This window comes from Prionailurus viverrinus, chromosome E1 (assembly GCF_022837055.1).
Source record: "Prionailurus viverrinus isolate Anna chromosome E1, UM_Priviv_1.0, whole genome shotgun sequence".
NCBI lineage: Eukaryota > Metazoa > Chordata > Mammalia > Carnivora > Felidae > Prionailurus > Prionailurus viverrinus.
In genome coordinates this window covers 23,912,585-23,927,919 of record NC_062574.1, presented here as the reverse complement: position 1 = coordinate 23,927,919, position 15,335 = coordinate 23,912,585, and the positions used below count along the sequence as shown (strand labels likewise).

Sequence of the window (15,335 nt, the reverse complement as noted above, 5' to 3'; positions counted from 1 at the left end):
GGAGGGCTTGTTCTCACTCAATATATTTATGAAGTCAAGAGTTCTGGACAATCTCTTCATGAATAATGACCTTACAAAATAATCTTACATGAATAACTACAGCAAGTCCCAACTATTACCAATATCATAAGAAAAAAGGGCACAGGCAGGCCGATGCTCAGAAATAGTGTGCTGACAAGAGTATAGTCATGTTCTACACTGAAGGTCAAATATCTTTTCTAAAACTGATCTGATTAATCTTTGTTTACAGAGATTAGATGGTCGAAGATTCTATGACTTTATTGCTTAGATTTAAAGTCTTTGAACACATTAAGTAATAAGTGCTTTAATAACAGAATTAACAGAAGAAATGTATTAGTGACTGTATTGCTTATGACTCAGAGACTGACTTGTACATCTAATTTCCTTTGTTTCTCATTTGTTCTGGAAGGGTTTTCCACCTTAATCTTTGGAGAGCTGTTTTAAAGATGTGTCTCATTTCCAGACTACTAAAGTAGCTCTGTTTTGTCATGTACTGTTGTGCAGGAATTGGTTAGTGAATAAAAGGAAGACGGATAGCCTGAGGGCCAGGGTACCACAGGACCCTCAAAAAATACATACTTGGGTGAGGACGGCCTGCTAGCATCCATCGAGGATCATAGGGGGCCTTCGTAGGAACAAATTCGATGATTCTATCTATAGGATCCTTGGAGTTCAGGAGAGGTACTAAACTGTGCACATTCTGAAAGGCAGTGGGGAGGAAAGAGCATAGCAATCAGTGAACAATAGGCCTGTAGTACCAGCTCAGCCACAATCATTACAAAGGCAGTAGGGACCACATACGGAATCATACCTATCTGTCCCAGTCATCACTGAGAGGCACCCCAACTGTCTGCCAGGCCCTGACCACATGCACAGGTCTCAAGTATCATGTAGGAGCCTGGCAAAATGTGGTACATTCTGACTCCTGATTTCAGTGTTTCCATGCTTTAGGGGAAGCTTCCCAGGGGGATGGATGGCTATTGCAAAGGAGAAAACCCACAGTGAGGAAGAGGCCTTGGTATGCTGGGATCTGAGCTCAGACAGGCCATGAAGCCTTCTGTGACTGGAAAACATCAGAAAGGGGCCTATACCAATGAAATCCAAAGGCATTTTAAGGTAGAAACCCAAAGACCGCTGCAAGGAAAAGAGAAACCAACAACTTCCAGAGGAATATTTCATAAAACAATTTCTCCCCCATACGGAGGAGACCTCAAACACAGAGGCCCTGTAATCCTTGGTGGAGAGGCCTGGTTCTGTGGGCTTTGTCAATGCTGGGTACAAAGGGCTCACCTTAGGCATGTAAGACAGCCAGTGTAGGACAGTGAAAACCCCTTCAAAGTCATCACAAACGATGCTGTGGGTCACCCCATTGTTGTGCATGATCTGGATGCCCCCAAGCTGGTTATTGGAGGTGTATACTTCCCGCCCAAGGACCTAGAGAAACAAGTAAGAGAAAACACATTCATCTTGACAGAAATAAAGGCAAAGTCTATTTTGCGATTCTCACTAAAATGGGTTCTTTTCTCCACAAGACACAGATTCCAGCTTCTGTGGTTCCTTTGTCTTAAAAAGAGAGCTTGGGGCACCTGGGTGGCTCAGTCGGTTGAGCCTCCGACTTTGGCTCAGGTCATGATCTCGCAGTTTGTGAGTTCGAGCCCCGTGTTGGGCTCTGTGCTGACAGCTCAGAGCCTGGAGCCTGCTTCGGATTCTGTGTCTCCCCCTCTCTCTGCCCCTCCCCTGCTCATGCTCTGTCTATGTTAAATAAACGTTAAAAAAAAATTAAAAAAAAAAAAAAGAGAGCTTAGAACAATCAAAAAGGCTTTTGAACAATCACATACATTTTTGCAATTTAAAAACCAGCAACCCTCTCTCTCTCCTAGCTGCCACAGATAGGTGTAGCATACTTCGACTCAGCTAGAGCCATGGTGGTGGGTGAGGCTGGGACCCTGAAGTGCAGGCTACCTCACTGTGAGCAGACCAGAGGAATTGCTACACGTCTACACAAAGAGGTAACATGCCTGCCTTTTGACAATCTTTATGACAAGACTCAGTTAAACGCTATGAGGTTTAGGTTCCTAATTTTTTTTAAAGGCTTACTTTTCCCCTTACATTTGAATTTTGAAGTTGGTCCCCACACACAGCCCTAAAGCTGGCAAAATCCAGAAGCGACCCATGACCCACACACAAACCCTTGAGTCTAAAGTCCTTTTAGTGTGCTGGGTGGAGGGCAGTGATTTATACCCAAGCCCGCCTCTCCTCTGTCTTTCTCTTCCAATGTTCCAGGGAGTACACAAGGCCTCAATCCTTGGTGTATCCCTGAAGGAGTTTAACCCGTGTGAGGTTGAAAGGTACCTGCAACTGGAAACCACAAAGTTTTCCTCAAAGAAGAAGAAAAGGAAGAAAAAAATATGAGTGGACTTGGAAATTGTAGGGTTTCTTTTTCCCTCGAAGACTGGTTAATAATTTCTTTCAGGGAGGGAGGTTTTCTGACCCAGCAATGGAAGCCGGGCAGCCTGATCACTGACTACTGCAAACTGCCGAGTGGGTAGTAATTGCCAGTCATCTAGGGTAGCCCTGGAGAGCTCTAAACAGTTGTAGAGCACTTACTGTATTTTACCTTTTCTTTTCCCTCTCCCCTCTTCTCCTTCAGAAAATAACAACACAAATTTTTCTTCCTTAGTAATAACTTTTACTCATTTTTAGTCTCTGGGAAGAATCTAACAAATGAAAGACCAGCAAATTCTACCTGTATATTCCCATTTTGCCCCTTCTTGTTAGGAGCTTTGAGATGGTCCCTTCCATGCTGGGTCAGCCCCTACATCAAGACGTTGCAAAGGATGAGGAAGTTGGTGACCAAAGTAATCCCCTCAGTATGGCCCAGCTGGCCTCAGACCCATTTAACTTCAGCTAGGAAGGACGAAGAGACTCTCTGAAAGGAATATGGAAAGCAAAATTGTTCTCAGATTACCACCTTCCTTGGTAAGGAAGTGCAGAGAACCAGTGTTTGCAGACAGCCCCGGGCTGAACAACATGCCAGCGACTCCTCTGAAGGAGCCCCAGGAACAGGGGAGACCATATCTGACCACTGGGCTCCCCTCCTCCTCCGTCTTTAATCTCAGCCCAGGCACTGTGGCTCCTTTCTCATTCTCCTGCTGTCTCTTTCCATTTGCCCTCTCTCTGACTGATACACTGATCTCTCGGTCACTCGGCTTTCTGCTCCACTGAGTCCATATTACTAATAACACCTCCGCCACGGCCAGTTTACCTCATGAAGGCAGGAGCACATCATTACAAAATAAACTCATAACTTTGACATTCTAGCAAATACACGCCGTTTGTTATTTTGATGGCTTTAGTCTTTCTAACAGGCAGAGGGCATTACATACCTGTTTCATTTATATCTTTAAATGTGTGCACACATGTACAGTCACACATGCATCAGGAAACAAAACAGAACAAAAAACCAACCCAAAACAAATATCCAAAGCAGTCAGGTGATGGGGGACCCTGGTGGAAGCAAAAATCCTGTCACTCAGGGAGGCCATGCTCTGATGTGGCTCTGGTTTTATGGACGTCATAAACCCGATGGCCCACAACTGGTCCTTCTGGGACAGACCGCCTTTCTGCCAGAAGTCATTCAGTGTGATCAGCAGTATTTTTAATTATTAAAATAAAATTGGAAAGGGGGAAAAGAAATAAAAAGGAGACACTGCACTGACCCTGAGTATCTGATATTCACAATCTATGTCAGGCGCCAAGAACTCCTTGCTGCCTGGAAGACAGCTGGGGCCATTTTATACTCAGAAACGTGGTTTTCTTTCATGGGAAACAGTACTAGTACTTGATAATGTCCATCTGCTTAGAGCCTCAAACTCCTCCCAAATTTGTGGTGAACTGATGAAGAAACAATCTTGGAAAAAGGGACCAAAGCAGACCAAGAGTTGCTCAGCGGTTCAAATACACCTTCCTCACACATCTTTGTCCCTCATTTCAAAAGGGAAGAACATCCAGGACTGGGCTCATCTCGGAGGCTCTGCCACTTGCCCATTCTACTCCATATTCGTATAAATTAATGGGAGACAAACTTGGAAGGAGCAAGAATTTAATCACTTAGCACATCTTCCCTTTACAAGTAGTACGCAGCTTCTGATGCTTTGGCATTGTTCTCAAAGGCAGTATTTGTACACTTCTCCTACGGATTCAGAAAGAAACCTAACTAGGGCTTACCATAACCAAGGACACTATTTCTGGACTAAAGAAATGTTTGTCGTGAGAGAAAATTCATTTACTTTGGTAATTAAAGGGAAAAATTATAGGATAGACTAACAGAGCATCCAAATGGCTGTGACTGGCCTTATCTTAGGAGATGGGGGTGGGGAGGGAAGGACACACAGAAAGGAAACCTGCTTCACTAATCACAAACAAATGCTAACAATCATAGCTACTTAACAATCGGTGAAGAGAAAGCAGTCCCCTCCAGTTCATCTTCAATGACCGTATGTTTGGAGCATGCACCAGTAGAATGAGTGCGCACACAATAGCTCCTGATTTATAGGGGTCGTTGCTGACTCAAGTGGTTTTAATGATTTTAGAATACTTCGCAACAAAAGCTCCAACCAAAGCAGCAGAATCTGGGGTAGGACAAAATCCATTCTACCTAACTCTGAAATGATCATGTTGGAACAGTTATGCAAACCCTGATCAGTATCTAGGGAGGCAAAGAAACAAGTCCACATAGACAGTACCACTGTTTTATTATTCGGTGTTGCCCGAGCAATATTTCACAGAAAAATCTGGGGCAAACAACCCTCACCAACATAGAATCTTCACAAAGTAGGTGAGCTTCATTCATTAGTTTTCCAGCTCTGACATACACATTTCTATACAAATCAAGCTGTTGGCTATTTTCCATTTCCCAAATTACTTTTCTCACATTTTCTACTGCGTGATACAAATTTTTAATTTCTCTTTCCAACAAGCATCAATAACCATATTTAAACACAGGAGGAGCCATTCAAACAGAGGTGGCTCCTGAGGCCCCATTTTGCTGCCCCCCAAGTTTAGGAGGAGAAGAAGTACTATAAAATATTAGGAACAGGCACCACCTCAGGGTCCCCTGCTGAAGAGTGCCCACACCAACAGAACTAAACAAGGGCTGACTCTGAGAGGAAAGAGGATCTTCATCCACTCAATATAAACTTAAGCTTTATCCCACACTTCATTCACTGAAGCTGGCAGACCTGAGAATTAAGGGCACTGCATAAAAGCCAGTGATTAGCAGAGACACAATTGTTAAAGGCTCCACCAAAGATGCTACACAGTCTTTAGAAATTTTGAGATACATAAGAAGTACAAATGAATGCAGTCATACATACATGCTAAGGCCTCTGCTGCTGTTGCTGCTTATCTAGAGACACCGCAGACAGCTCAGGTTTACCATAGCTGACAGGCAATGAAAACAGTCTAATATACAGCCTGCTCTCTCCCTTAAATCCCTTTTTGGAGATCAAGATAAACACGTTCTTCCTTTCCCCAGTGCTCTAGACGTTTGACTGAAGTGGCAGAGCATTGTGAGGTTTTGTGCAAATGAAATCACTATGTAATACTGAATGAGTATAGTATTTACTTGTCAGGATATTTGTCAGCACAGGCATTAAGATTTCCAAGTTTCATAGATGCAACTCAGCTCAATTTTTAGAAACCTGCCCTTGTCCTGATATATACATTATGATGGGGGCCTTTAGACATATAGGCAAATATTTGCAATCATGTGCTGAAGATGTGAATAAGAATGATGCATATCAATGGAATAAAAAATGAAATTTGCTGTTTTCTGAACCCCTTTAGCCAATCTTTCCTCCTTTAAACAATTCTTGGTCCAGGGCAATCTTCTATTTAAAGAAGAAGGAAGTACATAATTCCTCTTGCATCTAAGAATTTAGGCTACACAAACTGAGTCCTTGCTGCAATCCTCCTTCTCATTAGGGTATTTCCATTCTCAAGAGGATCTGAGGAGTTCTGTACATTTCCCAAGCAATCATCACTGGACTTTATTCATGATTCTAGATATTAAAGTCACTCTGTGATCTGTCAGGTTATTGATAAAGGTTTGGCTAAGGCAGAGAGATAAATATGAATGAAAATAAGAGGGAGCAGGAAACAAGTGGTAAAACAGAGACAAAAGAAAGGTGGAAGAGTGAGAGAGAGGAAAAGGGAGGGGGAGAAAAGAGGAAGGGAAAGAAAAAAAATGCAATAGCTCATCTACTCATGCTGCTAACACCCTCCTCTCTGACCTCAGAGGACTACATTTTTAAAAGCTGACAAGTAATTCAATCTCCAATTAACAATTTTAAGTGGTGCAGTACATATTACTGTGCAAATGTTTCTCTAGGACTATATCCAAGGGTGAATGGAATTAAATCTCTAGGGAGACAGAACTGGTGCCTTTGCGACCAAGAATATCTGGGGGTTCCCAAAATATAGCCTCTTAATACACAGACTCAGGGTTACAACTTCTTCTCCCCTCTTCACTGGCGCTTGTCACTGGCAAACTGGAGTGCTGGTTGGCAGCTGGTAGACCAGAGTTGGGGTAGAGAAGGGGCACAGTGACCTACTGCCAGCACAGGATGGGAAAGCCTCTGACCTGAGCCACAGCCAGATTAAAGACCATCCACTACAAGACTAAAAACCGCTCTACAAACAGCAATATTATGAAGTGATCAGGTCTGTGGATGGGTAAATTGGAGTAAAGGGACTGTGCAACGAGAGGAGGGAGAAGGTATTTGGCCAAAAAGAGGCCGAGATACAGGCCACCCAAAACACTGGAAGACCTCTGCTTATGCAAGGGAGAGGAAAACAGAGGAATGAGTTAAATGGCAGAAGGATGACAAGGATTTGAAGGTGGACTGTGTGAAGAACAGAAACACATTTTCAGTGTAATGGGGGTAAGAAGAGCCACACAACAGTTTACTTGTCAAAAGCATGAGAAAAGTATGACCAAAACATAGGCTTCCCGAGTGAAAACTGACTGCCAAAAAGAAATCACTTATCTTAGGAATCCATCAACTGCTCATTTAGCTACAGCCTGGAGGATACTGACAATAAATTACTTCCAAATACAGAAATTTTTGAAAAGTCTAGTTTATTGAAGTATAATTTATATATAGAAAAATCATCCACTTTCAGGAACAGAATTCTATGAATTTTGACAAATACATACGTAACCACCATCAAAATCACCCCAAAATTTCCCTCAAGGGGGTGGGATCAAGATGGTGGAGTAGGAAGATCCTGAGTTCACCTCCTTCCATGGACAAACCAGAACTACAACTACATATAGAACTATCTCTGAAAATGAAGTGAAGACTGGCAGAAAAGATTTTACACAACTAAGAGTATACAGAAAAAGCCACACCAAGATGGGTAGGCAGGGCAAGATGTGGTCTAGTCAGGACCTACACCCCTGGTGTGGTGACCCACAAGTGGGAGGGATATCTCCACTGTAAAGGCCTTTCCTGAGGAATGAGGGGTCCAAGTCCCACATGGGCTCCCCAGCTCAAGGGACCTACACCAGGAAGCAGAACCTCCATAACATGTGGCTTTAGAAACCAGTAGGGCTTACGTACCAGAGAACAGCAGGAAACTGAGACTTCTAAGACAGTCACTAATTTTAGGGCATGTGCTAGAGGGGCAGATATCTGCTGGAACATTCTCCAGGGAAGGAAGCATTGGCAGGCACCATTTTCTTCACCCCTCTTCTACCTAGTTGGCCTGGTGGTGGTGAGAGACAGTTCTGACACTCTCCATCTCCTGTGCTGGCACTACTCACCACACCCCAGCATTGCCCTGTGGACTCCCCAGCCCCCATCCACCTACCCTGGCAGAGTCCTTCCCAAGTGGCTCCCCCCCCCCCCCCGTCACACCCAGGGGGTAGTCTCTGCCAACACCAGAGCCCCTCTCCTCCAGTGGCCCCTGTTCCAAGGGGCCAGCCTCACGCACCAGCAAGTCTGCACTGTGGCCCAACCTCAACAGGAAGGTGTGTGTAGCCCACAGGGGAAACCCTGGGGCGGGGAGGAGGGGGCAGGTACTTGGACTGAGTGACCAGGGTGGTTTTGTGCTACTGGCCCCACAGGACTGGCCCTCTTACATAAAGCCACTTCTTCAAGACCGGGAGATAAAACTGATCTACCTATACATAAAAACAAACAGAGAGTTAAGGAAAATGAGGAGACAAAAGAACAAGTTCCAAATGAAAGAGTAAGACAAAATCTCAGGAGAAGAACTAAATGAAATGGAGATAAGCAATCTACCAAATTAAGAGTTCAGAGTAATGATCATAAAGATGCTCATTAAACTCAGGAAAAGAATGGAAGAACATAGTAAAAACTTTAACAGAGAGATAAAAAACAGAAAAAAGAACAAATGAGAAGTAAAGAATACAATAACTTAAATGAAAAATACACAAGAGGATGAATCAGCAACAGATTAGATAATGCAGAAGAATGGATCAGTGATTTGGAAGACAGTAGTGGAAAACATACAACTAGAACAGCAGAAAGAAAAAAAAAAATAAAGGTAGTTTAGGGACTTCTGGGACAACATCAAGCATACTAACATTCACATTATAGAGGTCCCAGAAGGAGAAGAAAGGGACAGAAAACCTATTTGAAGAAATAATGGCTGAAAACTTCCCTAGCCTGGGGAAGGAAGCAGACATCCAAGTCCAGGAAACACCAAATAAGATGAACCCAAAGAGACTCACATCAAGACATGTTATAATCAAAATGTCAATAAAGAGGGAATCTTATGGGAAGCAAGAGAAAAACAACCAGTTAAGTACAAGGGAACTCCCATAAGACTATGAGGTGATTTTTTTAGCATAAACTTTGCAGGGCAGAGGGAGTGGCATGATATATTCAAAGTGTGAAAGGAAAGGACTTATAATCAAGAATAGTCCACTCAGCAAGGTTATCACTCAGAATAGGAGGAGAGATAAGGAGTTTCCCAGACAAGCAAAAGGTAAAGGAGTTCATCACCACCAAACCACTCTTACAAGAAATTTTAAAGGGACTGTTTTCTTTTTCTTTTTTTGTTTTTTGTTTTTGTTTTTTAAATAGGCTTCATGCCCAGCATGGAGCTCAACGTGGGACTGAACTCACAATCCTGAGACCAAAACCTAAGCCGAGATCAAGAGTCGGACACTTAACCAACTGAGCCACCCAGGTGCCAAGGGACTTCTTTAAATGGAAAAGAAAAGGCCATAACTAGAAAGAAGAAAATTATGTAAGAAAAAAAAAAATCTAACTGGTAAAGGTAAACATATGGTAAAGGTAGTGGATCAACTACTTACATAGTATGAAGGTTAAAAGACAAAAGTAGTAAAATCGTCTAGATCTACAATTAGTCAAGAGATACAACCAGAAAACAATCAACAAAATGGCAATAAGTACATGTCTCTCAATAATTACTTCAAACGTAAATCTACTAAATACTCTAATCAAAAGACATACGGTGGTTGAATGAATAAAAAAATGACCACCAGGGCACCTGGGTGGCTCAGTCAGTTGAATGTCCAACTCTTGATTTCAGCTTAGGTTGTGATCTCATGGTTGTGGGATCGAGTCCCATGTTGGACTCTGTGCTGGGCATGGAGCCTGTTTGGGATTCTCTCTCTCTCCCTCTCTGTCCCTCCCTCTCTCTGCCCCCTCCCTGACCCATGTGCTCTTTCTCAAAATAAACATTAAAAACAACAACAACAACAACAAGACTACCTATCTGCTGCCTATAAGAGACTCACTTCAGATCTAAATACACACATAGATTGAAAGTGAAAAGGACAGAAAAAGGTATTCCCTGCAAATGGAAATAAAAGAAAGCTGGGGTAGTAATACTTATATTAGACAAGTAGTATATTAAAACAAAGATTGTAAGAAGAAACAAAGAAGGGCATTACATAATGATAAAGGGATCAATCCAACAAGAGGATATAACAATTTCAAATATCTATACACCCAACACAAGGGCACAAAAATACACAAAACAAATATTAACAGATATATAGGGAGAAATTGACAGTAATACAATAATAGCAGGGAACTGTAATACCCCACTTACATCAATGGATAGATCACCCAAACAGAAAATCAACAAAGAAACAGTGGCTTTGAATGATACATATACCAGATGGATAGATGGACAGATGGATGGATGGATATATATATATACACGTACAAAATCAGCAGAATACACATTCTTTTGAAATTCATATGGAACATACTCCAAGACAGATCACATGTAAGGCCACAAAACAAGTGTCAATAAATTTAAAAAGACTGAAATCACACCAAGCATCTTTTCTGACCATGATGGTACCAACTAGAAATCAATTACAAGAAGAAAACTGGAAAAAACAGAAACATGTGGAGGATAAACATCATGCTAGTGAAAACAAATGAAAATGGAAACACAATGTTCAAAAATCTACAGGATAGAGCAAAAGCAGTTCTAAGGAGAGAAGTTCATAATAATGAAGGCCTAACTACAGTAAACAAAAAAATCTCAGATAAACAACCTAATCTTTCACCTACTGAAACTAGAAAGGACAAACAAAGCCTAAGGTTGGTGAAAAGAAGGCAAATAATAAAGATCAGAGTGGAAATAAATGAAATAAACTAAAAAGACAACACAAGTGATCAATGAAACTAAGAGCTGGTTCTTAGAAAAGATAAACAAAATTGATAAACTGTTAGCCAGACTCAACAAGAAAAAAAGAGAGAGGGCCCAAATAAAAATGAAAATGAAAGAGAAGTTACAACCAAAACTGACTCTTGGTATTGGTTTGTGAGATCAACCCCCATGACAGGCTCTGCATGGACAGCACAGAGCCTGCTTGGGATTCTGAGGCACACTCTCACTTGTGCTAAGTAAATAAACTTAAAAAAAAAAAAATCTGAACAGGCCAAATCCTATTAATTAAATTCAACCAGTAATCAAAACACTCCCAACAAAGTCCAGGACGAGATGACTTCACAGGTGAAATCTACCAAACATTTAAAGAAGAGTTAAGACACTCAGATCAATGCAACAGAATACAGCACCTAGAAACGGACCCACAAACGTATGGCTAACTGATCTTTGACAAATCAGGAAAGAATATTCAATGGAATAAAGACAGTCTCTTCAGCAAGTGGTGCTGGGAAAACTGGACAGCGACATGCAGAAAAATGAACCTGGACCACTTTCTTACACCATATACAAAAAGAAACTCAAAATGGATGAAAGACCTAAATGTAAGACAGGAAGCCATCAAAATCCTCAAGGAGAAAGCAGGCAAAAACCTCTTTGATTTTGGCCGCAGCAACTTCTTACTCAACATGACTCTGGAGGCAAGGGAAACAAAAGCAAAAATGAACTACTGGGACCTCATCAAAATAAAAAGCTTCTGCACAGCGCAGGAAATAATCAGCAAATCTAAAAGGCAACTGACAGAATGGGAGAAGATATTTGCAAATGACATATCAGATAAAGGGTTAGTATCCAAAATCTATAAAGAACTTATCAAACTCAACACCCAAAAAACAAATAATCTAGTGAAGAAATGGGCAAAAGACATGAACAGGCACTTCTCCAAAGAAGATATCCAGATGGCCAACCGACACATGAAAAAAATGCTCAACCTCACTGATCATCAGGGAAATACAAATCAAAACCACAATGAAATACCACCTCACACCTGTCAGAGCTGCAAACGTTCACAACATAGGCAACAACAGATGTTGGAGAGGATGTGGAGACAGAGGATCTCTTTTATACTGTTGGTGGGAATGTAAACTGGTACAGTCACTCTGGAAAACAGTATGGAGGTTCCTGAAACAATTAAAAATAGAACTACCCTACAACCCAGCAATTGCACTACTATGTATTTATCCAAGGGATACAGGTGTACTGTTTCAAAGGGGCACATGCATCCCAATGTTTATAGCAGCACTACCAACAATAGCCAAAGTATGGAAAGAGCCCAAATGTCCATTAACAGATGAATGGATAAAGAAGATGTGGTATATATATACAATGGAGTATTACTCGGCAATCAAAAATAATGAGATCTTGCCATTTTCAACTACGTGGATGGAACTAGAGGGTATTATGCTAAGCGAAATTAGTCAGTCAGAGAAAGACAAATATCATATGACTTCACTTATATGATGACCTTAAGATACAAAACAGATGAACATAAGGGAAGCAAAAATAATATAAAAACAGGGAGGGGAACAAAACATAAGACAGTCTTAAAAATGGAGAACAAACAGAGGGTTACTGGAGGGGGTGTGGGGAGGAGGGATGGGCTAAATGGGTAAGGGACATTAAGGAATCTACTCCTGAAATCATTGTTGTACTATATGCTAACTAACTTGGATGTAAATTTAAATAAATAAAATAAAATAAAATAAAATAAAATAAAATAAAATAAAATAAAATAATTGAAAATGAACTCATTCTATGAGGCCAGCATTACCCTGGTAACAAAACCACAAAGCCCCACAAAAAAATTTACAGACCAATATCCCTGATGAACACAAATGCAAAAAATCCTCAAAAAAACGATTAGCAAACTGAATTCAACAATACGTTAGAAGGATAATACATGTGGAAGGATAGTTCAATACCTGCAAATGAATGAATGTGATACCCCACATTAAAAAAAAGAAGTATAAAAATCACATGATCAGGGGCTCCTGAGTGGCTCAGTCAGTTAAATGTCTGACTCTTGATTTTAGCTCAGGTCATGATCTCACAGTTTGTGAGTTTGAGCCCCGCGTCAGGCTCTGGGCTGACAGTGTGGAGCCTGATTGGGATTCTCTCTCTGCCCCTCCCCTGCTGGACTCTCTCTCTCTCGCTCAAAATAAATAAATATACATTAAAAAAAATTATATGGTCTCAACAGATACAGAAAAGCATTTCGCAAAAACTCAATGTCCATTTATGATAAAAATTCTCAACAAAAAAAAGGGTACACAGGGAACATACCTCAACATAATAAAAGGCATAGATGACAAAGCAACAGCTAATACCATACGCCAACAATGAAAAGCTGAAAGCTTTTTCTCTAAGGTCAGGAACAAGATAAGGTGGTACCCAAACTTTTTAATGCTTTATTTATGTTTTGAGAGAAAGAGAGAGAGAGAGAGAGAGAGAGAGCGAGCAAGCTAGGGAGGGGCAGAGAGAGAGGGAGACGCAGAATCTGAAGCAGGCTCCAGGCTCTGAGCTGTCAGCACAAGCCCGACACAGGGCTTGAACTCACGAACTGCGAGGTCATGACCTGGCCTGAAGTTGGACGCTTAACCGACTGAGCCACCCAGGCGCCCCCATGACCACTTTTATTCAACATAATATAGGAAGTCTTAGTCACAACAATCAGACAAGAAAAAGAAATAAAAGGCATCTAAGTTAGAAAAGAAATAAAACTGTCATGATTTGCAGATGATGTGATACTATTTACAGAAAATCCCAAAGACTCCACCAAAAAAACTATTAGAACTGGGGTACCTGGGTGGCTCAGTTGGTTGGGCATCTGACTTCAGCTCAGGTCATGATCTCGTGGCTTGTGAGTTCAAGATCCATGTCAGGCTCTGTGCTGACAGCTCAGAACCTGGAGCCTGCTTAGGATTCTCTGTCTAACCTCTCTGTCTGCCCCTCCCCGCTCGCTCATGCTTGCTCTCTGCTCTCTCTCAAAAATAAATAAACATTAAAAAAAAAAACTATTAGAACGAATAAATGAATTTAGTAAAGTTCCAGGGTATAAAATTAATATGCATAAATCTGTTGCATTTCTATAGACTAATAATGAAGCAGCAGAAAGAGAAATTAAGAAAACCATCCCACTTAAGCAAGTACAACAAAAAGAGTAAAATGCCCAGAACTAAATTTAACCAAGGAGGTGAAAGACTTGTACTCTGAAAACTATGAAACACTGATGAAAGAAATTGAAGAAGACACAAATAAATGGAAAGATATTCTATACTCACGGACTGGAAGAATTAATGTTGTTAAAATGTCCACACTACCTAAAGAGTCAATGGACTCTCCATCAAAATACTCTATCAAAATGGCATTTTTCACAGAACTAGAACACACAATCCTAAAATGTCTATGGAACCACAAAAGATCCAAATAGCCAAAGCAATCTTGAGAAAGAAGAACAAAGCTGGAGGTATCACATTTCCTGATTTCAAATTATATTACAAAGCTATAAGTAATCAAAAGATTATGGTATTGGCACAAAAACAGACCTATAGATCAATGGAACAGAAGAGAGGGTCTAGAAATAAATCCATGCTTACACAATTAATTTTCAACAAAGGGTGCAAGAATATACAATAAGGAAAAGACAGTCTCTTTAATAAACAGTGCTGGAAAAACTTGACAACTACATGCAAAAGAATAAAATTGGACTATTTTATTACACCATATACAAAAAAATATTCAAATTGGCTTAAAGACTTAAATGTAAGACCAGAAGCATAAACCCTGGAGAAGAAAACATAGGGAGTAAGTTTTTTGACATGCCGTAGCAATATGTTTTTTGGATTGGTCTCTTGAGGCAAGGGCAATAAAAGCAAAAATAAACCAATGGGACTTCATCAAACCAAAAAGATACTACATAGTGAAGCAAACCATCAACAACACAAAAAGGCAATCTAATGAATGGGAGAAGATATTTGTAAACGATATATTCAATAAGGAGTTAATATCCAAAATATATAAAGAATGCACACAATTCAGTATCACAAAAATGAACAATCCAATTAAAACATAGACAAAGGACCTGAATAGACATTTCTCCAAAGAAGACATACAGGTGGCCAACAGGCACGTGAAAAGATCCTCAACATCACTAATCATCAGAGAAATGCAAACCAAAACCACAATAAGATTATCATCCCACATCTGTCAGAATGGCTAGTACCAAAAAAATAAGACAAGTGTTGGACAATGATGAGAAAAAAAGGGAATGCTAATGCACTGGTGGTGGGAATACAAACCAGTGCAGCTACTGTGTAAAACAGTATGGAAGTCCTCCTAAAATTAAAAATGGGGCACCTGGCTAGCTCAGTAGGTAAAGTGTGCAACTCTTGATTTCAGGGTTGTGGGTGTGAGCACTGTATTGGGTGTAGAGATTACTTTTTAAAAATTAAAAGAAAAAATTAAAAACAGAATTACCATATGACCCAGCAATTCCACTTCTGGGTATTTAACCAAACAAAATGAAAACACTAATTCGAAAAGATACATGCTCTTCTATGTTCACTGCAGCA

General features: G+C 40.7%; 1 protein-coding gene across 13 annotated transcripts in view; it reads right to left on the bottom strand.

Moving 5' to 3' along the window:
• ACACA (acetyl-CoA carboxylase alpha) overlaps nucleotides 1-15,335 on the bottom strand; it is a 281,044-nt gene that overhangs the window by 41,051 nt on the left and 224,658 nt on the right. For all 13 annotated transcript variants that reach the window (XM_047831855.1, XM_047831859.1, XM_047831864.1 and 10 more), the window contains 2 exons: nucleotides 1,312-1,455; nucleotides 601-721 (listed from right to left, as the gene is read on the bottom strand). In XM_047831855.1, the coding sequence (XP_047687811.1) occupies nucleotides 601-721; nucleotides 1,312-1,455 (265 nt within the window). The remainder of the gene's footprint in view (nucleotides 1-600; nucleotides 722-1,311; nucleotides 1,456-15,335) is intronic.